The sequence below is a fragment of the Mycotypha africana genome (genome assembly GCF_025528875.1).
Source record: "Mycotypha africana strain NRRL 2978 chromosome Unknown BDF20scaffold_6, whole genome shotgun sequence".
Lineage (NCBI taxonomy): Eukaryota > Fungi > Mucoromycota > Mucoromycetes > Mucorales > Mycotyphaceae > Mycotypha > Mycotypha africana.
This window is the reverse complement of record NW_026515730.1, coordinates 1,246,126-1,269,645: the sequence shown is the minus strand read 5'-3', so window position 1 is coordinate 1,269,645 and position 23,520 is coordinate 1,246,126. Positions and strand designations below refer to the sequence as shown.

The following is a 23,520-nucleotide window of genomic DNA, read 5'->3' as shown; positions in this document are numbered from 1 at the left end:
TTTTAGATGAACAGAGATGCCGAACAGTCAATGAAAATGCAAAAATATGAGTCATTTACATAGAATACAACTGGTCGCCTAGTTGTCATGGCAATTAAGAAAAATGTACGTAATTAGTTACAGACGATCACACTATGACTGTTTGAGAGAAAAGGCAGCCTGTTTTGAACCAGATACGGAGTAGTACGACACAGCCTGTGCTTATATCAATCGAATAGTACGTTATCGTTCAGAAGCTTATGAATAAGAAGTTTCCTAAAATGTATGGTCTCCAACATTTAAAGAATTTATAATGGTAGAAAAACAGATAGAAACGGATACCATGACCATACCTCACTTATTAAATATGCCATCAACAAAAGCAGATATAGGCCGCTTTTTCATCCATCTTATTTACCAGTTGTTGATCCTATAAGTAAGCGCTTGGCTAAGGATAAAAATAACACCAAAGGCACACCATTAGACAGCAATAAGCTCTTATACCACGTATTGTGCAAGCCTGCAAAACGTTTATTCCTTAGATCAGGCATGCTGAAGGGAAAGATACGTACAGAAAGAAGAGGGCCTAAGATAGTTTATTGAAAGTTTTTTTTTATTTTTTTTTATTTTTTTATTTTTTTTTTTGTAGATTATTTTATTCAAAAATAAATAAATTCGTCAAACATCTCTGAGGGATGGGGCATGGAGAAGAAAAAGACACTTTCTGTGGTGGGTAATTAATCTAAGGCAGCCGCTTCCAGCAAGAGCTGTGAAGAAGACAGGCTCAATGAATTAACATTGTGAACTTTACTAAGGATGGATTGGCGGGGGGTGTCAAACGGAATGGCATACAATATCATTCGAAAAAACGATGTCCATATTTTCCAATGGATATTAAAGCAGCCGGTGAAAAATCGAGACTGTTCAGACGAAGGTAGGGATGGGTGGTGGATATACTGAAAGTGTCCGAATTTTGGAAATAAGTTATCGAAAAATAATTACTTGGATTGTCTGAATTAGGTTATTGAAAAAATCCAATTTTGATAGAAGAACGTCTAAATCAAAACCGAAAATACTGTAGTGTATCGCTCCCACGCAAGCGTTCACTTTAAACGAGTTCTTCATATCTGAGGATACGATAGCGCCCTTTCTATTAAATATCCTCCAATTAACCTGGAAATGGTCCTATACGCCTAAGTCATGGCGCATTGCCCAAACGATTCCGATTTATAAGAAAGGCCCCCCCCAACCGATCCAGGTAACTACCGTCCAATTAGTCTTACATCTATTTTTCGCAAAATTTTAGAGCGATGCATCCAAGATTACCTTTTGGCCAATAGTCCCCCACTCGATATTGCGCAGGGTGGATTCCGTATTGCCCGTAGCTCCTTAGATCAAGCTCTTTGTTTAGCGGAAATCTGCAATATTTTGAAACGCCAGCACAAGATCGAACCAGTTCTAGCTTTCCTCGATATCAAATCAGCGTACGATACGGTTGACCGTAACGTCATATGGACAGTGCTTCGTCCCCATATTCCAGTACCGCTCCTTGCCCTATTTCAAAACATGTTTGACGATGTCAGCATTGAAGTCCTCCAGAACAATGCCAAGTCAGAACCTTTCAGCCCTACTACTGGTGTCCTTCAAGGATCCATACTATCTCCTATACTCTATTCATATTACATTAACGAACTACCTACACTGCTCCGTCCAAGCCCACTGGATCTTTCCTTGCCTGTTCCGGAATTGATTCTAAATATCAACTGTTTACTATATGCCGACGATGTCGTCTTGATTACTGATAAAGATCATCTTCAGACCCTGTTGCAACAATGTGAAGCTCATAGTCTTCGGCTAGGCTATCGCTGGCATCCGAATAAATGTGTTATACTAGACAGATCAACGCACCCTATAGATTACCAGCTTTATGGAGTTCCTCTACAACGTCAGCTAACTTTTCCGTATCTAGGGATACCTTTTCAACCAGGTGGTAGTATAGATATAAATGAACTAGCACGTACTAACACATTTAAGGCCCTTACTACGATGAATCAATTAGCAGCAATCGGTGTCAATCCTGGTGGATTCGAAAAACTGCTGTCACTACGGTTATATGCCCAATTAGTCCGCGCAAAGATGGAATACGGACTGGCCATTAGCCCCCTAACCGCGAAGCAATATAAACAATTCGAAGATACCCAGAACAAGTGTATTCGACGAATCTTTGGTGGATCCAGTAAATCGTCTGCCCGACTTATGCTCCACCTTGCCAATCTGCCCACCATGAAAGAACGCTCCTTCGTCCTACAAGCTAAGTTCCTATTACGTTCTACCTCACTGCCTACTGATACTTTAATCTCGATACTACTCCCATATATAGGCCAGCAACAAAGTAAATCGTTATATTGCAAGCTTGCTCGTTCTCCGATCTGGCAAGATTACACTTCTTCTCCGCTCAATCAACGATCTGAATCAGCTGCTCTGCGACGCTGTATTGCTAACTTCCGCACTAGCCTCCTTCACATCAGTCTGTGATCCCATATCCTATGTCCTCAACCGTCTTCCTACACATCCGATCAACAACCCATCCCAAATACAACACTGGCATTTTCTATGGCCAGCACTTTGTCACATTTTGTTTGAACTCGACTACTTACACCACTATCAAGAGCCGCCTACAGCTCCTCGGTTAGGGCACCTATTGCTCGACTGGTTACCCTCTCCCCCTCCCACAATCCTTTAGTACATAATCCTTTTGACCCTTGAGCCCTAAGGGGTTTTTAGTTTCTTTTAAGCCTTTGGAGCTGCCCCGGGCAATTTAGATAAGTTTAATATCTCGTGTCCATTGGGCTTTAAAAAATTAATATTATGTAATAAAATCTTCGTTTAAACGTAGTGTATCGCTTGCTGGAAAGTTTGAAGATTCTAATTTTGGCAGATTTAAACTGAGCCCATAATGGAAGCAAAATAAGTTGCTGTGGAAGGCTGATGTCAATGCAAATTTTGGGAATAATTTATAGGCATGTAGAGTGTATTGCCGAAGAAAGGGGTTGCGAACGGCTATGTCAATGTATAAGGATGTTATTCATATAAGCTGTGAGTAGCATTGTATTCATGAAAGAACTTTTAAGCGAAGTTACTGTTTGTGAGAGTCGCAAATAAAAATATAATGTGCCGGGTGGGGTTTTGATGACGATAAATTCAATGGTTTGCCGTAATCAAAATGGACAAATATTTAAAAGGAAATGAAGGACTGTAAGAAGAAAGACATATTGGAAATTAATGGTAAAGTTGAAGTGACCGAAAAGTTTGTAGAGCTGGAAAGTTTGAGATAGACTGTATGTTGACATGGTTGCAAAATTCAGGTACAGAAATCAGGTGTTGATAGAGGTATAGAGTTTTCTGTAAAACATGATGGTTGAGTTGAAATGACCTAGAACAATCAGTATCAAATCCTGGCATAGGCTTTTGAGGTCGGTTTTTCTGCCAGACAAAAGTGTTACTTACAAGAAACAACGGAAAAAAAAACGTGATTGTCCGCTTAACGTTGAATTGATGACTTCAATGCTCGTGCGCTGATTTTCGTCACTTTTGTTCACTTTACTGTCTTGTCAGGGCCAACCATGTCTTTTTCTGACTTTAATTCTTCTTGTATTCGCTACCCGTCACATTCGAAAAAGAAACCTTATTTTTATGTATTTTCATATAAAAACTGCGAAAAAAAAAATTACCATAAAAAATTTTTTTCTTTACAGAGTGGAACCTCTTTTGGTAATAGACATGTCTTTAACAACGAAATTTTTGCTGACCCCTTCTTCTGTGGTGCGTCGGGCCTTCTCCACGGCTATTGCGCGTAATGCATATTATACCAGTTCTTTGGTATCTGATAAACATAAATTGGTTGATCCAAAGGCTAAATTGTATGATTTCCGAAGTGATACTGTAACTGCCCCTACTGATGAAATGTTTGAAATTATGAAAAAAGCCTCGAGAAATGACGACGTCTTCCAGGTAAAGATGAAAATATCCTTGAGATAGCAGTTTGAAATACTGATATTGATAATTTACATAGGAAGATAAGTCTGTAAATGATCTTCAAGATTATGTGGCTGAATTGACCGGTCATGAAGCTGGTCTATTCTGCGCTAGTGGTACTATGACCAATCAATTGGCCCTTCGTACTCATCTGGTTAATCCACCACACTCCGTAGTCTGCGATCATCGCGCCCACGTCTATTTATGGGAAGCTGGTGGCATTGCTGTTCATTCTCGTGCCTCGGTGTCTCCTGTCATTGCCTCCAACGGTGTGCATCTTACTGCTCAAGAAATTGAAAATAATCTCCTTGGTGATGATATTTACTCTGCTCCTACGCGTGTCGTTTCATTAGAAAATACGCTGAACGGTATGATTTTTCCTTACAATGAATTATCTGAAATCTCTGCTATGGCTCGTCGTCGTGGACTTGCCATGCACCTGGATGGCGCTCGTTTGTGGAACGCTTCCCAAGAGACAGGTGTCTCCTTATCAGAATATGGTAAGCTCTTCGACTCCATGTCCCTTTGTCTTTCCAAAGGCGTTGGCGCTCCTATTGGGTCTATGGTTGTTGGCTCTGCTAAATTCATTGATCGTCTTCGTCATCATCGTAAGATGTTCGGGGGTGGCTGGAGACAAGCTGGTTTCATGGCGGCGGCTGCTAAACATGCTATTGATACCGTTGTGCCTACCATGAGGGATACACACAAATTAGCGAAATACCTGGCTGAACAGCTCGTATCTATGGGTGTTGACTTGCAAATTCCTACTCATACCAATATGGTATTTATTGATACTACCCGTCTTGGACTACAAATTGAGAAGGATTTGATTCCTGCTTTGGCCGAACGTAATATTAAGATGGGTGGTATGGGGCATAAGGCTCGTTTGGTGTTGCATCATCAAATTGATCGCGCTGGTGTGGATTGTCTATTAGAGGTTGTTAAAGAGGCTATTATAGCGAAACAACAAAAAGAAATAGATAACGAAGACCTACGGCTTACTACGAGCATCTAGAATAATTGCTTGAAGTATACCCTCTTTTCCTATTTCCGCATTTCATTTTCATAAAAGTAACGTATGAATGGTTTGGAAATCTCATTGTATATACAGTCTTATAATATATAATCATTAAAAACATAAACTGTTTTCTCACGTTGATTGACTATGTGAAGCATGGATGCAGTGCAGTTTTATTTGATGAATGCAGATTCTATGCAGACTCTATACAGATTCTATGCAAATTCTATGTTGATGTTTGTTTCGCTAAAATGAAATATGTATGTTTAATGACGATGAGTAGGAGTGAATTTGACATCACCCTCACCGCCGTTCAACAAGGCCTTGACCTTCTCAGAGTACATGCGCAAACCTGAGCCCATTACTGTGATTTTAACTTGAACATCCTTCGTATTATCAAGTGTATCTTCATTTTCAACAGGTGTCAACGTCCAACGTCCAAAAGCATGGTTAACAATCGACAATTTGCCATTGTCCAAACGAATAAAACCCTTAATACGATATATATCCTCCTTGGGCATTGACTTTAAGAAGGTTTCGAATTGTTCGAGCGTCAAGGGTCTGTTGTTATTTTCACCAACAGATTGCAAAATTCGAAGTAAATCGACTTCATTCTCTTGATGCTTGGGATCAAACACGGATTCTTCCAAATGTTTATCATTCTTATTATAGCCAACCTTGAAAAGTTGTGTGTCAAGACCGAAGACTAAATCTGGAGAAACGCCGTCCTTATCACATTTTACTTTGGGAGTATCTGTGTTCAGAACGTTGATATGATCGATGACATCGTCTAATTGTTGTTCGTTGACCAACTCGTGCTTATTAAGCAGAATGACATCAGTATATTGCGCTTGTAATTTGGCAGTATAGCTGGTATCTTCATATCCTTTGAAATTCTCGCAGTCGATAACGGTGATGATAGAATCCAAAGCAAATCCTTCAGGTTCCATTTCACGGATTTGCCAAGCAATAGGAGCTGGTAAAGCAGTAGCGTGGTTTCTATCTGTTAGATAATGAATGCTATTGCAATAGAAATAGAAAATACATGCTACATACCAGGAAAAGCAGAACCACTGGTTTCAATGAGAATTCTATCCGGATTGAATTTTTCTAAATGTATATATATGTTACTAAAGTGTAAACATCTGACAAATATAGACTATCTCGCCAACATTACCTTTTAATTCTTGTAAAGCTAACTTCATTTGACCAACAAGAACGCAGCACATGCAGCCATTAACCATCTCTTTAACACCGATATTTGTTTCCTTGGCTAGCTGACTATCGACTATATGCATGTCACTATACATTAATTCTTCGTAAACCAAAACTAAGGCTTGTCGAGGATCAAACTTACCAGCAATATCACCAAATTCATTTTTTAACAAGCAAACTTTGTATTCCTCGGGTATACGACGCAAAAGACTTAATATTTGAGTAGTCTTGCCTACAAATTTTTAGCAATTGATGAATAACTCATAAACAAACTCAGAGGAGTATTAAGAGAATTTGATACTCTACCACTGCCGAGAAAACCTGTGAAGACAGTAATAGGGATTGGCTTTTCAGTAGCGGTGGGCATTTTCTTTGGAACTATTGTTTATGAAGGAGGATAAAAAGAGTTACAATTGACACTTTCTGTATTTTTTTTTTTATTTTATTTATTTATAAGCCGGAAAAAATGAGCCGGCATGAGTTCAAAAAGATAGAAAAAAAGTGCCAATCAAAAATGTCTTGATAATCCAACTTGTATACCTGAGTGATTCGAGCAGTAGCATATCGGATAATACTTTATTGCAGCAGTATTGTATCTTTTTCTGATACAGCTGAAGTTGTATATGACAAATTATTTGAGCCATTTGAAAAAGTAGGAATATTTACCGAAAATGAAGGTTCGCTTTACTCTCGAGCCACCTTTTGCAACCTATCCATGTTGTGATGCATAGTAATATTATGAACGGGAGCGGGATATTGTGGCTTAAATAAAAGGCATGAGATGACGAATAACTTATCAGTACAAGAAAGCAGCCATGCCATTCTCTTGAGCACCTGCTGACTTCATTTTATTGTCCGTTTATAAAACGAAAGTGAGCCCTGATACGGATCTTTTTTCTTTGGATGTGTGCATTATGAAAGGCAGAATCCTTTCAGATGGATAATTCCCCCGTTCACAAAGTCATTCTTAACGCTATGACATTTTTTAAATTTCAAAAAATTGAATATGTTTCTGAACCCACGTCTTTGTATGTTTTCCGCAGACCAGCGGGCATTAAGGAAATACTTCGAACCCTATGAGAGCGTCTTTTGCTTATTTGCTCTCAAGATGTTGCATAGTCAATACATCATCATATGGAAAGAGTCTTGTGCATCGCTTTTCCTGCGTAAACATTTCGTTACTGATAAGTTGATATAAGCCCCCCGAAGGATGGAATGCGGTCCGTTTCAATTGAAAGAAGCAATCAAATATTGAAATCGGAAGACCGTTTCCTAAAGCACGAAAAAAAAAAAAACCCGTACAAAATGGTGCTGTCTTGATGGAGGTTCTTTTTTTTTAATGTTGAAGTTACCACCAACATTCCGTAACAAGTGAAAGCTTATCTATCGTCGTCCCAAGCCCTTTTTCATTTATAAAGAAGAGCTTATTGACTTTCGACTTTGACGAATATTTTGTTCATCATTTTCAAACATCAACTTACTGAAATAAAGTACATCCTTTCATTTTACTATGGTTCGCTTTTTATCTATTGCACTCTCAGCGTTGCTCGTCGTTGCAAGTGTACATGCAAGAGGTCGTGTTGTGATGCCTCCCCATGCTCCTCATCATGGCTCCCACAAAGGCTCCCACCATGGATCCTATCATGGTCATGATCCTTTTATCCCTCCTCCTAATCCTCCTGATCCTGGTAACCCTGTTCCTATCATTCCATCTCCCATAACTCCAACTCTACCCGGTACATGTACTGGTTATGGATTAAATAGCGATGCTGTAAGTATTGAAGGAAAAAGAAAAAAGACTCTCCTATTTGTCATGAAATGCCATTTCATCTATTAACATCATCGTCTTCTACAGTTCAGCCGTTTCAATGGCATCTTCTTTGGTAATTTTAGAACGGGTGGTGGTTCTGATATCATGGGCCCTCTCGCTGTTGGTGGCAATTTCACTGCTCCCAATTATGTTGTTAACTCCAGTCACGGCTCTAACTGTGCTGCCAATCCTTCCTCCATCGGTTCTATGGGTCTTGTTGTCGGGGGAACTGCCATTACTTCCTATACACATGTCCACGGTAACGCTTTGATCGCCGGTGGCGGCACCCTGGGCCAAATAACAGAGTTACAAGCCGGCTGTCAGGTGACTGACCAACTTGGCACCGGCGATTTCGATTTCTTTGCCGTTCGAGAAGCTGCCCGAGATAACAATGAAGGCTATGCTTCTATGGATCCTACTGCTATCATCGAACCTAACGGCGCATTTACTCAATTCAGATCCGATCCTGACTACGAGGTTATCACTTTTGGCGGATGCGGGGGAATGCAATGTAGTCTTGACCCCAATACGGAATCAGACCCTTCCAATATCCTTTTAGGCACAGGTAATTGGAACGGTTTCCAACCTATTGATCCCAATAAGACTTATGTCTTTAATGTAAGTAGAAAAACGCTGTTAATTATTCGATGCCATTCGTCCATATGCCTCTTTTAACCCCCCTCCTTTTCCACGATACATAGATTCCTGTCATCAATCGTGGTACCCTCACCCTTCGAACCAATAATCCTCTTGACAGTCTCAATCCTTGTAAAGTCATTTGGAATATTTACCCTGTTGATGACCGAGGCGTCTACCTGCGTGAGGGTGAAATCACCGTTTACCGTGCCACTGCTTCTCAGTTGGGTGGTTTGACCATGGCCCCTGAAGGTAAGCCAATCTTCTGCTAATAGACGTGTATGAAAATAAGAAAAAAAAAAAAAGCCAAAAAAAAAGCCTAATAACTCTATTCTTTCTTCTATTTCTAGCCCACATTATTGATGGTACTACAGGTAACTTTGCTGGTACCGTCGTAGGTAGGGACTATACTTGGTTCAACTTGGGTGCCGGTGTTGAAATCCACGATTACCACGCTATTGGCGGCGCCTGCGATGCCTTCCAAGGATGTAATCCCCACCCAGATCATAATGCCAATGATTGTACCAATACTTTGACAACTACCTCTACTGCTACTACTACACAAGTAGTCCCTATTACCATTACATCGGAAGTGGTCATTCCTACAACCACTACGCAAGTACTTCCTGTTACCACTACTGAGGAAGTGCCAGTTCCTACTACCACTACGCAAGTAATTCCTGTTACTACTACTGAGGAAGTGCCAGTTCCTACTACCACCACAGAAATAGTACCTACTACCCTCACAGACCTTGTACCTACTACCACTACTGCAGTTGTACCTACTACCATTACTGACCTTGTACCTACTACCACCACTGAGCTTTTCCCTATCACCACCACTGATTTTGTACCTACCACCACTACATTAACTGCTATTGTCGACCGTCCTACTACCGTCACCAGCATTGTGACTGAAACCGTCGTCATTAATGATAGGTATAACAAAAAGAAACACTACGGTCACTATGGCAAGGATGATTATAAAAAGGGTTACCACAAAGGTGGTTATGGCTGGAAGTAGGCTTAAAAGTACATTAATAGACACGATAATTGAAGAGCAAGGGATATAGTAACTGCGCACATGTGGTTCTTGCTCTCTTTTTTAGATAAGCACACTATTTTTTGAAAGGCTTTCTTCTCTTTTCACCAAAAGCTTTTTGACTAATTTATGTGAATTTGAAGACCCTTTCAAAAGATATCACAAACTAGACTTTTTTTTTTTTTGTTACTTTATTCTATTTATTTGCTAATTTAGACCAGCCATCCCATCTTAGAAGATGAAATAAAATTTATTTAGACTATACTCTTTCTTTTTGATTGGCGTATCATTTATACATTGGTCATTGGGTTTGGATTCTAACAGATGGGTTAAGCTCAAGAACAAACGCTTTCCATTCAAGTTCAGATGTCTCTTTTGGAAATAACATTCTTTTGTCTTCGTCATTATGCCTCTTTTTCCTCATTCCTTTTCCATTCTCCTTGGGAAGGTCTAAGATACCGCAATGCCTAATAAAGAAGAGGGAAACAGTTTGCACAATATCTATCCGGGAATATCAATATGAACAGTTACTTTACCCCTCCGTCGCCTCCTTCTTTGAATGATAAACACCAATTCAATCGATATACCTCCCCGATCAACCAACAGCAGCAGCAACCGTCAAGGCAGCAACAGAGACGATATGCGACACGCGAAGAAAGTGAAGCAACTGTACCTGTTTTCACAACACCTACGGATATGTATATAAGAAGAGAGCTTAACCCCATACCACGGTTTACTTCGAATCAACCTTTACATAGTTACAACAACCGAGAGTCAACCGCGCCATCTACATCAACATCACCATCACCATCTACGCAACAAGCCTACTCTACACCAAAAGCTCAACCGCTTACAAATTATAATAGTTTTCTACCATCCTCACCTTCATCCCATCTTTATTAAGATGCGGCGAGTGGTGCATCTGATCCTTTATCAAAAGAATATCCTTCAGTGCGTCCGACTTCACCTATAAGGTATTCAGAAAGCGTTAAGCATGATATTATCAACCGGGTTATGACCTCACAACTAACTGAAACTCCAAATGATTGAATAGTGTTGGATCCAAAGTACCTTTATCAAAGGTAAGAAGAATTGTTGGGTTGAAAAATGCCAAGGAATAAAATCTGATGAAATATTCTCTCTTCTTTCTCAGGTAGAACCTCTTCATGCTGACTCTTCCAAGAAGGGTACTCCTGGAAGATCAAACTATACAAATGTAAGTAAGCTGAAATCCTAGAATCTTTTCTTTATTGCCAGTCATCATTTATAGATTCCCCGCACTTAGACAACAAGCTTAAGCTCAGTACCATTAAATGGAACATCAACGGATGATAAGTTTTTTGCACAATTGGTAGATATGGGTTTTGATGTAGAGGCGATCAAAGTAGCGATGATGGCGAGCAAAAACGGGAATTTCCAAGAGATATTAGACACGTTACTTCAAAACACGACCACATCGGGACCATCGAAAGGAAGAGCTTATGCCAATGAACATAGGACACCTGCACAAAATGATTCAAACAGCGCTGATGTCTCTTCAGATGAGGAGGAAGACCCAGTAGTGCTTAGGGCGCAAGAAGAGCAATGGAGAAAAGAACGTAAAGCGCAGAAAAGAATATGTAGCGCAAATTAGACGGAATAAACCAATCCCACCCACAGCTAATTCTGGCAACAGGAGCAGTAATGACCATTGGAATGATAAACAACATGATACACCCTACATGGCTTTCCCGCCTCCCCTTCCCCCTCCTCATGCACAGTCTCAGCCCACGTCCGCCAAAATGTCTTCCCACTCTACTACATCGTCATCCTCTCACGTCAGTACGCCTCCACCTCCGCCTCAGACGGATCCCCTTACTGATTATGCGGATAAAGAAAGAAAAGAAGGCAATTATCTGTTCAACCATGGACAGTTCGCTGAAGCGGAAGCTGCCTACACGCTTGCAATACCATCCCTACCGGCGGATCATAGTGATAGCGTCTTGCTCTACAACAACCGCGCTGCTGCCCGACTCAAGCAAGGCAAATTCCAAGATTGTTTATTGGATTGTATGCTAGCTATTGATTTAGCTCAAAAACATATCAACAGTAACAGCTCACCGAGCAAAATCATGAGCGCTATGAATGCAAACATGAAATCACAATTGCTAAAGTCTTTGCATAGAAAACATGTGCGTTGGAAGGTCTGCATTCTTTCGAAGCAGCTTTCCAGGTTTATGAGGGATATATAAGGATCAATGGTGAAGAAAGCCCACTCGCTGTACAGGGTATCAAGCGATGTCAGCAAGCTATGCTAAATGGATCGTCAGTGAATAATGCTAAATGGAAACCATCATCACCATCATCAACAACAGCTAACCAGAGCAGTACGAATAGCAGTGCAACTGCATTCCCTGATATTGACTTTAATATGTTTATGCCACCCAAAAAAGCCCATTTAACAGACGCTGAATTAGAGGAAATCAACAATAGCAAAGCCGTAAAAGCAATGCGTGATAGAGAGAGGCAAAAGGAAGCAGAAGAAGCGGAACGATTAGAAAAGGACGACAAAATGAATTCACAGATTACTATTTGGAAAGCAGGCAAAGAAAAGAATCTGCGAGCATTGTTAAGTTTTTTGGATATGATCCTATGGACAGATGTACTATGGAAAAATGTAACTATGTCAGATTTAATTGAACCTAGAAAATGTAAAATAACGTATATGAAAGCTATTGCTAAAGTTCACCCTGATAAGGTAAGAAAGACCTATAAAAACGTTTCATTTAATTTGAGTACAACTATAGCCATAACTAAAAGGCGTATACTTTTTTTTTTTTTCTTCTTTGGCAGCTTCCTGCTACTGCAACTGTTGAACAGCGTATGTTAGCAAGCGGCATCTTCACGACTTTAAACCAAGCCTGGGATACATTCATAGCAGAGAACAGCTTATAATTTCCTTTTTGATACCCTCATTCCTCTATACATAAAGTCTCTTTCAATAAATTGTAAATTTTACATATCAGAGAATTGCCCTGGGCAGGCCAAAATACGTGCAGGAATTAAAAACCCTAAAAGGTACTAGAAAAAAAAGGGATAAAATAACATATGCTACAGCCTTTTCGGTTCAGTTTTGACAGCGTTGAGTTAATTTTCAGATCAAAAGAACAAAAAAATTGGAAGTCTTGAGTACAGTATTTTGGGATATATTTTTTGATAAAATGTAGACTTATTACCTGTAGAATCTTCAAGGGGAGCAACCATACTGGGGATGGCGCTTTGTTAAGTGGTCCGAGGATTAGGTCGGGTGAACTCACAGGCTTTCTTTCTCCCGCTCAGACGGCTTCAGAAATGCTAAACATATTCTTCGCCGCATTGACGTCACGATTCCAATAAACATTACAATTGTTGCAAATCAATATCGCATGAATCGTCTGTCCGTCGGTGGCAATTAAGTTTCCAAAGTCCTCCTGTCTACATGAATTACAAACCTACAATCTATTGCTAAAAACAAATTCTAAGTGAACGAGTGGAGATATTATCTTACTTTTACAGTTCTGAACTTATCTATATCCAACAGACATAAATAGCCCTGCTTTTCTTTCACCTTCAGGTGAATATATATAGCATTGGAGGCACCATGTTGAGGACCGCGAAATCGTAATTGCTCTTTTCCTCGTAAGCCTGAGCCAAAGACAGTCAAAAGCATTTTTGTGCGATCACCCTCGTCAAATATTCCTGTACGCACGTCCAAATGTTGTGGGTTGCTCTAAAAGTTAGTAAAACTTTCTTGATCTTTGTAGCATTCCCACTGTCATGGTATTTACTTAATTGGAACCTGGGCCTGTAATCTATTCCAGGGTTTCTCCTATTGTTCATTTTTTCCCGCTTCCTTCTGTTATGGCTCGTTCTAATTCTCTTTCTTTTATTGTACTTCTTCGAGCCGTTCAGCAAGATGTTCACAGCAGTATCTTTTGCAACCTGAGAGCCACGAAAGTTTTTCCATTTGATTCCGCCGTCCTATAATCGTAGAAGCTATAGAACTGATCCATATGTTGGCACTTATACCCAATATGATTGCGATAGCCATATCATTAGCAGTTTTTGTAGTCGGTATGTTTGTTTCGAGCTCTTTAACTCCGACCCTTTGCTTGCGTTGATCCTCTAATTTAGACCTTCCAGGAGATCCAGAGATATGATAACATTCTTTTGTAGAGAGTTTGTGAAATTGTTGACCACTGTAGTATGGGACATAAACATCTCTACGACCAGGGTCGACGGTAACAGGACGGAAAAATTGATCAATCTCATTATTTGTGAAGTCTGCCAACTCAGGTTGTTCCGATGTCATAGAAACTTGTCTGGTTCAGGCGAAAGAGACCCTACAGGTGTAGCCATCAGTGTAAATGCTGTTCAGAAACATCCTGCCTTTGGTCGTGGGAAGAACTTGCAGATCATGAGGGCTGATGGTATATTATTGAGTAGTAATTCTTGTAAAGATATGCTAAATGTTATACTCACTCATCGATTCTCAGCAAGGTAGAAAAGTCAAAAATCCGGAAAAAGCATCTTATGAAGTAATCGAGCTTGTTCTCACTTCTGAGTTTTGTGTGACGTTCATGCCCAAAAAAGTGAAAAATATTCTCTGGATCAATTTTGATAAATCTCCATTTAAGACCTGGATTTGGGAACATAGAGAATTTGCGGGGAGTGCTTAGTTGCTGGTGACGCACAGTTTCCAAGATATAATGAAGAAGTGCAATATCTTCAGCACTAATTTTTTCATCGTGTGGTACAGGAATACGATCAACAAGCACTACTTGAGCGTTTGTTTGAGCAATTTCAAACGCTCAATATTCTGTAGGAGTTGGCGAAACAAAGGTATGATTGTTTTAGGGGCGTCTATCAGAATTGCTTTGGTCAAACGAATTCTAGACAACCTATTGCGGGTTTGAGTTGGATGTGTATGAGTAATACCTGCAGTCGAAGAAGTACAATAATATCATTATTGTAAACCATGTTCGGAGTATCCTTAAAGCGTTTCCACTCAGCATTGAGTAATAAATAATCCAGTAAACGACCATAGACAAGGTCTTTCATCGGCGTTCATTCTGATATTCTATATAAGCAGTCAGGCTAAAATTGATTGTTCGGTAGTGATAGACACAATGAGTTCATGTACTCAAAGGGAAGGTTGCTTTAACAAAGAAAAGCAAGTATTCAGCAATCAGGTCCTCGAAGTTTTTAACATAAGAATTCTTATAACTGGTTGCTAATGTTTCGCATGCTGAAGAAACGACCTGGCCAAAGTACCTGATAGCGGGTTTGCTCCACTGTCAACGTCACATGTGGATGAAGTCGAAGTTGATTGTAGACTGGCCAAAATTGACGAGGGCAGGATACCGATCCTCGATTTCATTTATGTTCACAGCACCGTAACCAAAGTGACATACTGTGTACCAAAAATTCTGTTCTAAAAGGGCATGCGTGATGTTGGCTGGATTCGTCAGAATGTAGTGATTTACAATGTATTGAGCCTTGCTTATGACCTCTCTCAAAAAATTTGACTTCTCCGTTATTTTCTCCAAGCACTCATTGTTCCTTACAAAGGTTTCTAGAGGAATGGATAGCGTATAGCTTTCATAATTGTTCCCAAGCTTGTAATTAATTGACTCCTTTAAGGTAACTGGACAATCCAAGCTTCGACTTGAATAGTGCCCTTATCGGCCACAAGAAGGGCAAGGTCGAATTGCGGTGCGCGGTGGCGCTGACTCCTTTTTACGTTTTCTCTTGCGTTTCGTTTTCTTCTCCTCAGCGGTTTCTTTGCTTTTTCGACCTAAATATGAAGCAAGTGATATTGTTAGAAACCTTGAGTGTATATCATCTACTACAGTGACTGATGAAGCGGATTCTATCGATACCTCTTGGTCTTTTTCTCTGTGTTGCAGCGGCGCTTGTTTCTGGTTGATTGCCCTCTATGTCATCATCGTCATGGGCTGCTTCTAGCCTTGTGCGCTCTGCTTCTGTTTTTGCGCATAGTAGCGCTTCTACCTCTGGGAATATGGGACGTCTCATGAAAGTCTGGACACAAAAGGTACTGGAAAGTGAACATATTCAAAGAAGAAAGAAATAACTAAGCCCCAGTTCTCAACTGCAATTATTTATGTCCAATCTATCATCTGGGCTATGTGTCGTAGATACGATATTAAACACTACTTGTTTCTCCCAACGAGTGAGCTCTCATTATGGCTTATTCATATTCTGATTGCATTTGTATTTAACAATAAGCCAGATGCCATGAATATCATCAGGCACTAGGCCATCTAGTAACAAAGTTCTCAACTTTTTTCTGTTAAGATTCCCTAATATGAAAGTCCGTTAGGTGAACTTGATAGTTGTATTGATTTTAGTGGCGAAGAATACGATATGATATACCGTACCCTCCCAGGGACCACTACAAACTGTTGTTGTTTGGTAGTCTTCACGAGACGCGTTACTGGTGCTCTATTGTCAAGGACAAAAAGAATTTCTCAAAGACCCAATTAAAGGAGAAGTGTTTCGCTGGTGTAAAAAGTGTATAAAAGAAGCGAATAATACTCAATAAGAAATGAAAACAAAAATTAAACTCAATATGCCATTAAGTTTTTTTTTATTTACAAACGTCTTTGTCTTTTATTGTATGCGTACTAAATGTTTGTTGTCACTCTCTAAAATACCGCAATACTTCTTTGCAGTCAATGAATTAAAGAATCTTTGTTTCAAATACGGGCTATATTTATTACAATTTGCGAACTTTGGTGCCGACCTTGATTTATATTTTCATCTCTTATACTCACACTTAATAATTTCTCAACGTATACAAACGAAAAAAAGTGCAATGTTTATCATATGTATTGACCAAGCGTTACATTATATTCGGACCTCTCGTATCATACTAAAGATAATAGATCAGATATATACCCAAGAGTGTTACTAAAAACAATATGTTTCTCACGTATAAACCTATAGGCTCATTAGTCTCGAGTATTCATAGGAGTATGTTTCCTTTTTGGCGTTGTGTTGCTATTCACTTCTGCTTACCTTCTAATAAACAAAGTTACGAATTCAATGCCTTATTTATTTCGACTTTTCTTACATGAACTTCTAAATAGACTTCATTCCTTTTTCATAGTCAAAGGTTAATTCTTATTGCTGGCCTTCGTCATTCTCTGCACTAAGTTCATCAAAAAAAAACTTTTCTTTTTTCCTCTTGTCATGTAAAACGAACTGTGGTGTATATTCCAAAATGCTGCTTTTCGATGTATTCTTGTCCATCAAAAGATTCAGGATTTTCCATATTAAGCGCAATAAACATTAGTTACTCGTTTTAGTTCGTTTATTTAATAAGTTCCTGATTGAGAATTTTTGTATGCGCATCAAGAGATATGCGATATAAAACAATAAATGTCGGGTAGATATTTCTTGGAGCAAAGATGCAGTGAAGTAGCTTAGCTTTAAAAAATAGTCTAAGAGCAACAAGTGGATCTAAATTAGAGTTCTTGGTAACATAAATTGGTTATCACTAATATTGGCCCATTTTAATAAGTCCGGTTCACCTACTTTTGAAGGCTGTTCGTCCAAGTCTTCTACAATATGTGAGTTTTTTTTTGGGGGAATAGTTTTCTTTTTAAGGATTATTTATTGAGAAGTAACAAATTAGTCACATATCACTTAGCGGTGGGACATGGAAAGGATGAAGACAATATCTGTATCAAGAGCAGCCGCTTCCCGCAAGAGCTGAGAAGACAGGTTCAAGGGGATAACATTGTGGGCTTTACAAAGTACGGATGGTGTGAGATTTCTTATAATCACCTACGCCAAATATACACAGTATTTACATAAGCTACATTATGTGTATCTTCCTATTCTCCCATACTATATATTATAACGGTATCAGACATATACTTTTTCTAAATCATCACTCATTGTAATAGAGTATTATCTGTTTTCGAGCGCTCAACGGAACCTGCAATTGCAGAGCTTTCAGCTCAATAAGATCTATATTGTATCCTTTCCAAAGGGATTATGAAGGGAAAAATATGTGAGAGAAGGGTTGTTCAGACTGTTATGCTCCCATTCCTAATGGTGTTCTTGCACTGAACGACTGCCATCAGTCCAATTTTATCTCAAGAAAGCGTCTAGAACAGATTGCAATATTAGTTCCATTTAATTCAAAAAAAAAAAAAAAACCAATGAAGTGCAATTTATTTTTCTAAAATTCCAAATCTGAAGCGAAAATACTGTAATGATGTTGTCCGTCCAAGCCCACTGGATCTTTCCTTAGCTGTTCCGGAATTGATTTTAAATATCGACTGTTTACTATATGCCGACGATGTCGTCTTGATTACTAATAAAGATCATCTGCAGACCCTGTTGCAACAATGTGAAGCTCATAGTCTTCGGCTAGGTTATCACTGGCATCCGAATAAATGTGTTATCCTAGACAGATCAACGCATCCTATAGATTACCAGCATTATGGAGTTCCTCTACAACGTCAGCTCACTTTTCCGTATCTAGGAATACCTTTTCAACCAGTGGTAGTATAGATATAAATGAACTAGCACGTACTAACACGTTTAAGGCCCTTACTACGATGAATCAATTAGCAGCAATCGGTGTCAATCCTGGTGGATTCGAAAAACTGCTGTCACTACGGTTATATGCCCAATTAGTCCGCGCAAAGATGGAATACGGACTGGCCATTAGCCCCCTAACCGCGAAGCAATATAAACAATTCGAAGATACCCAGAACAAGTGTATTCGACGAATCTTTGGTGGATCCAGTAGATCGTCTGCCCGACTTATGCTCCACCTTGCCAATCTGCCCACCATGAAAGAACGCTCCTTCGTCCTACAAGCTAAGTTCCTATTACGTTCTACCTCACTGCCTACTGATACTTTAATCTCGATACTACTCCCATATATAGGCCAGCAACAGAGTAAGTCGTTATATTGCAAGCTTGCTCGTTCTCCGATCTGGCAAGATTACACTTCTTCTCCGCTCAATCAACGATCTGAATCAGCTGCTCTGCAACGCTGTATTGCTAACTTCCGTACTAGCCTCCTTCACATCCAACAATCGAACAGCCCCAACTCCAAACTGATCTTTCAATGCCGTTCTCGATTAATAATCGACCCGATCCTTTATATTACAATGTCAACTAATGAACGCAGCCGATGTATCCGATGGCGTATGGGTTCGCTTCCTGGGGGCCACCGAACCTATTGCATTAAACATCCCTCGTCATTACTTACAAAGTTCCACGCTATCTCCTGTTTAAACATGCACCACCGCCTACGACTCCCCACATCAGTCTGTGATCCCATATCCTATGTCCTCAACCATCTTCCTACACATCCGATCAACAACCATCCCAAATACAAAATTGGCATTTTCTATGGCCAGTACTTTGTCACATTTTGTTTGAACTCGACTACTTACATCACTCTCGAGAGCCGCCTACAACTCCTCGGTTAGGGCATTTATTGCTCGACTGGTTACCCTCTTCCCCTCCCCAACCTTATAGTCCATAATCCTTTTTACCCTTGAGCCCTAAGGGGTTTTTAGATTCTCCTCAGCCTTTGGAGCCGCCCCGGGCAATTTAGATAAGTTTAATATCTCGTGTCCATTGGGCTTTAAAAATGTCAGTAATAAAAATCCTTTGCTTAAACGTAATGATGTTGTCTCCTTTCCTTCTCTTCTTAAGTCAAATTATTCAAAGTTTCGATATCTCCTTCTCCCAGAAGCTCCTCTTCTCTCGTCGATGTTTTATCGCCCTTCTTACGAAGTGCAGGATATTCCTTTATATTCTTATTTATTTGGCCTTCTTCTGCCTCATATCTCTGACTGTAGTAGGCACTTTTGTCTTTATAACCGTGTAAATTCCTCCAACTAGATGTATTCGCAAATGACAATCAATTATACCAAACAGTTTATAAGAGTGGGAACTCATGTTGCTAATCAATTGTTCTTATGCCCAGCATATTACCTTTGTTTGCTATCTCCCAGGCAATTTCAAAAAATAATGGAGCATAAACATTTTTAAGCATGGGCATAATTGTATAATTGTAGAAGCAAAAATCGTGTAGAATGACAACGAAGGGAGCTCAAAATCTGTTGGCCGATGGGACGCAAATAATACCAACAAAACGTTGGCTGTGTTGTTAAATGAACAGAAAGCTAAAAAGAGGGAAGAAGTATAGCTATTGTGAAGATACTGTGAATCAAGAGCTTTTTCGTCTTAAACTTGTCAACAAACTCATATCTATTGTTGAACTTGTTGCCAATAACCACATTCTTTCATGCCTTTAATTTGTCTTTTCCCAATTGTGTAATGTCCATAGATAGATACAGTAAGGTTTATTTGGGGTTTACGTCCATACATAAATCTGTTGGGTAAAATAATCAATTCCACGTTGAACACATTCATTTAGAATTATGGATCACATATGCATTAGAAACCACTCTTAAATGGATTATGCCTCGCTAACTAAAAGATGAGTATAGATAATGTTACAAAGAAGATTTAGGGTTTCTATTAACCATTTCTTGTAGGTTAAATGATTATGTACTTTCTTGATCCAGGTGATTGATTATGGAAGAGGTCTAAAAATGAATTATGAAAATGGTACAAAAGTTCATCATTTTTAATGGCTAAGTAAGCCAACAGCGGTAACAATTTAAATATAGATAAATAAAAACCTATATTGCATACTCACCTAAGTATACACAGATAAGAGCAACAAAATATCCATACTTATAACTTTTTAAGAGTCGAAGAATATGCGTCATGTATTTGCATCCGAAGGCATCTTCCTGATTTATACTTGATACTTTGTCAAAGATACATTTTTCTGTAATCCAAGATTTTGTAATATCTATTCTGAAAGATCCTCTTTAGCTGAATCAATAGCTCACTCTCCTTTCTACTCAAGCCTTGGGAAAACTGCCCTCTGCTGTACTATTGTTGAGGAATTTCCCTCTCGCTGGTGACTATTTTTCCGCGAAACAATAATGTCAGCTAACCTCAACTTGCTCGATTACCCGAAATTTCATCCTTTTATTTTTTTTTTCTTCCTTGTGAATAAAAGCCAAATTGCAGATGAATTCTGAAAAGTGGGAACAGCTTAAGGTAACACTCAATTTCGATGAAAGTAAACAGTTTAGGGTAGCTCTCAATCTTGATTGGAGTAAAGTTACTGACCAGTTTGCAATTATTTAGAACGAGATTCATACCAAATGCGTTGCATATGACTACAGTGACATTAATGGTAATGTTGTTGATCCGTTGCAAAAGCTCTAAACTATCTATAATAACACTTTTATGGACATTTTTTTGACAGACAGCTCACTTGCTATCTTCATTACAAACTTGGTTCGTGTTGGAAAGACATTTGAAGAAGTGAACAGCGAGTTACTCTCAAGTAATTATTCCTAATTGCATTTGTGAAATATAACCCAAAAATAATTAATATTTTTTCGTGTTTTCTGTTATTCACAGTGATTGGTGGAGATTACGGTATTGTACAAACATTTGAGATATGCTTGCTGGCTTCCATTAACTCTTCAACACTCTGAAATAGATTCGAATGTGACAGAATGGTTGTTTAGTAGAAAAAATGAGCTGGAAACTAGCGGCTCAACTGCGGAACAATCCAACGGTCAGGAGCTCCCAAATCAAAAGGAGCAAGTTTTATCTGATCATGAGGAACTAGTTGATTCAAGCAAACCAGAACAGACACAATTCGAACCGCAGCAGCTGAATCAGAAGCAACCAGAAGAACAGAATGAGGAACAGCCAAGAGATACCTCAACGCATGTTGAAAGACCTAAGAGTAGGATTTTTAATCATGCTATTGGAGCGCTAAACCCAGAAAGACGTATAGAGCAAACCACAAACAAGAGACAAGTACAAAGTCGTCATGCTGATCCGATGCGTGATCGTTCACGGTCTCCTGTTCGTCGTTCTGCTCGCAATGACCGATATAATAGATCTCGTTATGAACAGCGTGATGGACGCCTTGACAGCCATAGAACTGTACAGATTTTGCCACGTAACGCTAGAGATGATGGTAGTTCCAAGGGTGAAAGACCGAGCGTTTTCGATCGTTTAGGTCCCCGGTCCACGGCTCGACAATTGGACAACAGCCGCAATGTGGAATCAGATGATCAACATGTTCGATATGAGAGATCACAATTAGAACAAGCGGAAGAGGTCCAATCAATGGATACTGATACACATATGGAAAAGCCGACTGTACACAATATAAAAGAACGTTGCAAGTATTGGCCAACTTGTAAAAATGGAGAAAACTGCCCTTACTTTCATCCTACAAGGATCTGCCCGTACGTATTCTTGAAGCTAGCAATACTATATGATTTTCAGTTTCTGATTTCAAGATTTAACTAACTTCAACTTTCTTAATACTATCAGTAAGTTTCCTAACTGTCCTAAACCAGCGGCTGAATGCACGTTCATCCATCCTGAAACTGACATGCCACCACAAATGGCTCAGCCTATGATGGCCAAAATACCCGTTCCCTGTAAATTTTTTCCATATTGTGCCAACCCAGTATGCCCATATATACATCCGATATTTTCGCCACAAAACCAGCAAGCAGCATACTTCATGCAGTATCAACCTAACCAGCCACCAACTGGCCACCGTGTTCCAATATTATGCAGGAATGGCGATGCATGTACACGACCCGGATGTCGCTTTTCACATCCAAAAGACCCTAATCCTGTTTCTGAGATTATTGTAAGTAGATGGTAATCAAAATACACTGTGGGAACGGAGCATTATACGCTAACCATCATGTTTATACATAGTGTAAGTTCGATGGCGCCTGTACCAGACCGAATTGCTTCTACAAGCACACCAAGCAAAATACTACATCACATAACAAAGTTCTCGTCAACAAGCCAGAAACTAGTGAGAGGCAATTTTCAGTACCTGAAGATCAAGTCGAAGAACGAATTATTGTAGGTGAAAGTGCTGATCTCATATCTCAACAACAAGATGATCAGCAACAGCAAAATCAACAGCAATAACATTGTAATTTAAATATAAAGTTTAATTCATATACAATTCGGATCTAGTTGTTGAAATAAAACTAAAAGGCTGCTCTACATCATTTTGGAATATCAAAGTGAGTCTTATCGTAATGAGCGATACATGGAGTGTTTTGTGTTTTTATTTGAAATTTTAGCTTTTACTACTGAACAATACTTTTGAACGTATATTGCTAGATATCAATTGTATGCTCCTTTTTTTTTTTTTTTTTGGTAGGAAGTTTGTTTATCGTTAAATAGATAACAATTAATGAGTCACAGATACAGACAGATGGGACTCGAAGAACCAATTGATATAGAAGTAGCTATAGACAAATACGATATTTTTCCGACTATTACAATCTACCAATTACTAAAAGAGCATTCATTTTGGCCATGATGACAAAGAGTTTATGCTCGAGAACAGTATTGGGATTGCATAAATACGTTTAAAGAGAGGTTTTTATTGACAAAATATTTTCTTTAAAACCCGTGGGCACAATGTTATATAAAATTGCCCGGGGCAGATCCGACTGTTTATAAAAGTATCTAAAAAGCCCTTCAAGATCAAGGGTAAAAACGAGTTTATCACAAGGTTGAGTGATTAGAAGGAAACATCCATTGGAGCAGTAAAAGTCCTAGAGCAACATCCAAGGGCGGGGGTTCTTTGACGTGGAATAGGTAGTCTAGCTCATATAGGATGTAGCAGAG

The 23,520-nt window shown here is 39.2% G+C and overlaps 5 protein-coding genes across 5 annotated transcripts; 3 read left to right on the top strand and 2 right to left on the bottom strand.

Moving 5' to 3' along the window:
* Nucleotides 1–3,759: 3,759 nt before the first annotated feature.
* On the top strand, nucleotides 3,760–5,029 carry BDF20DRAFT_820767 (pyridoxal phosphate-dependent transferase; the record flags this gene model as incomplete). The annotated part of the gene is made up of 2 exons (XM_053077562.1): nucleotides 3,760–3,990; nucleotides 4,052–5,029. The coding sequence occupies 2 exons, from the start codon at nucleotides 3,760–3,762 to the stop codon at nucleotides 5,027–5,029; spliced, it is 1,209 nt and encodes a 402-aa protein (XP_052935744.1).
* Nucleotides 5,030–5,157: 128 nt separating this feature from the next.
* On the bottom strand, nucleotides 5,158–6,674 carry BDF20DRAFT_875014 (CobW/HypB/UreG, nucleotide-binding domain-containing protein). Its single transcript, XM_053081291.1, has 5 exons — nucleotides 6,554–6,674; nucleotides 6,390–6,479; nucleotides 6,210–6,320; nucleotides 6,089–6,142; nucleotides 5,158–6,008 (listed from the first exon to the last, which is right to left on the bottom strand). Exons 1-5 carry the CDS (start codon nucleotides 6,612–6,614, stop codon nucleotides 5,299–5,301), a joined length of 1,026 nt encoding a protein of 341 aa, XP_052935743.1. The 5' UTR covers nucleotides 6,615–6,674; the 3' UTR covers nucleotides 5,158–5,298.
* Nucleotides 6,675–10,254: 3,580 nt separating this feature from the next.
* Nucleotides 10,255–12,669, top strand: BDF20DRAFT_836257 (uncharacterized protein; the record flags this gene model as incomplete). Its single annotated transcript, XM_053078938.1, has 8 exons — nucleotides 10,255–10,600; nucleotides 10,640–10,709; nucleotides 10,790–10,817; nucleotides 10,889–10,951; nucleotides 11,072–11,333; nucleotides 11,395–11,947; nucleotides 11,968–12,472; nucleotides 12,568–12,669. The coding sequence occupies 8 exons, from the start codon at nucleotides 10,255–10,257 to the stop codon at nucleotides 12,667–12,669; spliced, it is 1,929 nt and encodes a 642-aa protein (XP_052935742.1).
* Nucleotides 12,670–13,049: 380 nt separating this feature from the next.
* BDF20DRAFT_836256 (uncharacterized protein) lies at nucleotides 13,050–15,133 on the bottom strand (the record flags this gene model as incomplete). Its single annotated transcript, XM_053078937.1, has 5 exons — nucleotides 13,050–13,205; nucleotides 13,262–13,483; nucleotides 13,649–14,075; nucleotides 14,236–14,530; nucleotides 15,028–15,133. The coding sequence occupies 5 exons, from the start codon at nucleotides 15,131–15,133 to the stop codon at nucleotides 13,050–13,052; spliced, it is 1,206 nt and encodes a 401-aa protein (XP_052935741.1).
* A 5,686-nt stretch (nucleotides 15,134–20,819) lies between these two features.
* BDF20DRAFT_874976 (uncharacterized protein) lies at nucleotides 20,820–23,025 on the top strand. Its single transcript, XM_053081290.1, has 7 exons — nucleotides 20,820–20,886; nucleotides 20,977–21,025; nucleotides 21,098–21,178; nucleotides 21,256–21,273; nucleotides 21,338–22,100; nucleotides 22,189–22,516; nucleotides 22,588–23,025. Exons 1-7 carry the CDS (start codon nucleotides 20,857–20,859, stop codon nucleotides 22,807–22,809), a joined length of 1,491 nt encoding a protein of 496 aa, XP_052935740.1. The 5' UTR covers nucleotides 20,820–20,856; the 3' UTR covers nucleotides 22,810–23,025.
* The last annotated feature ends 495 nt before the right edge of the window (nucleotides 23,026–23,520 follow it).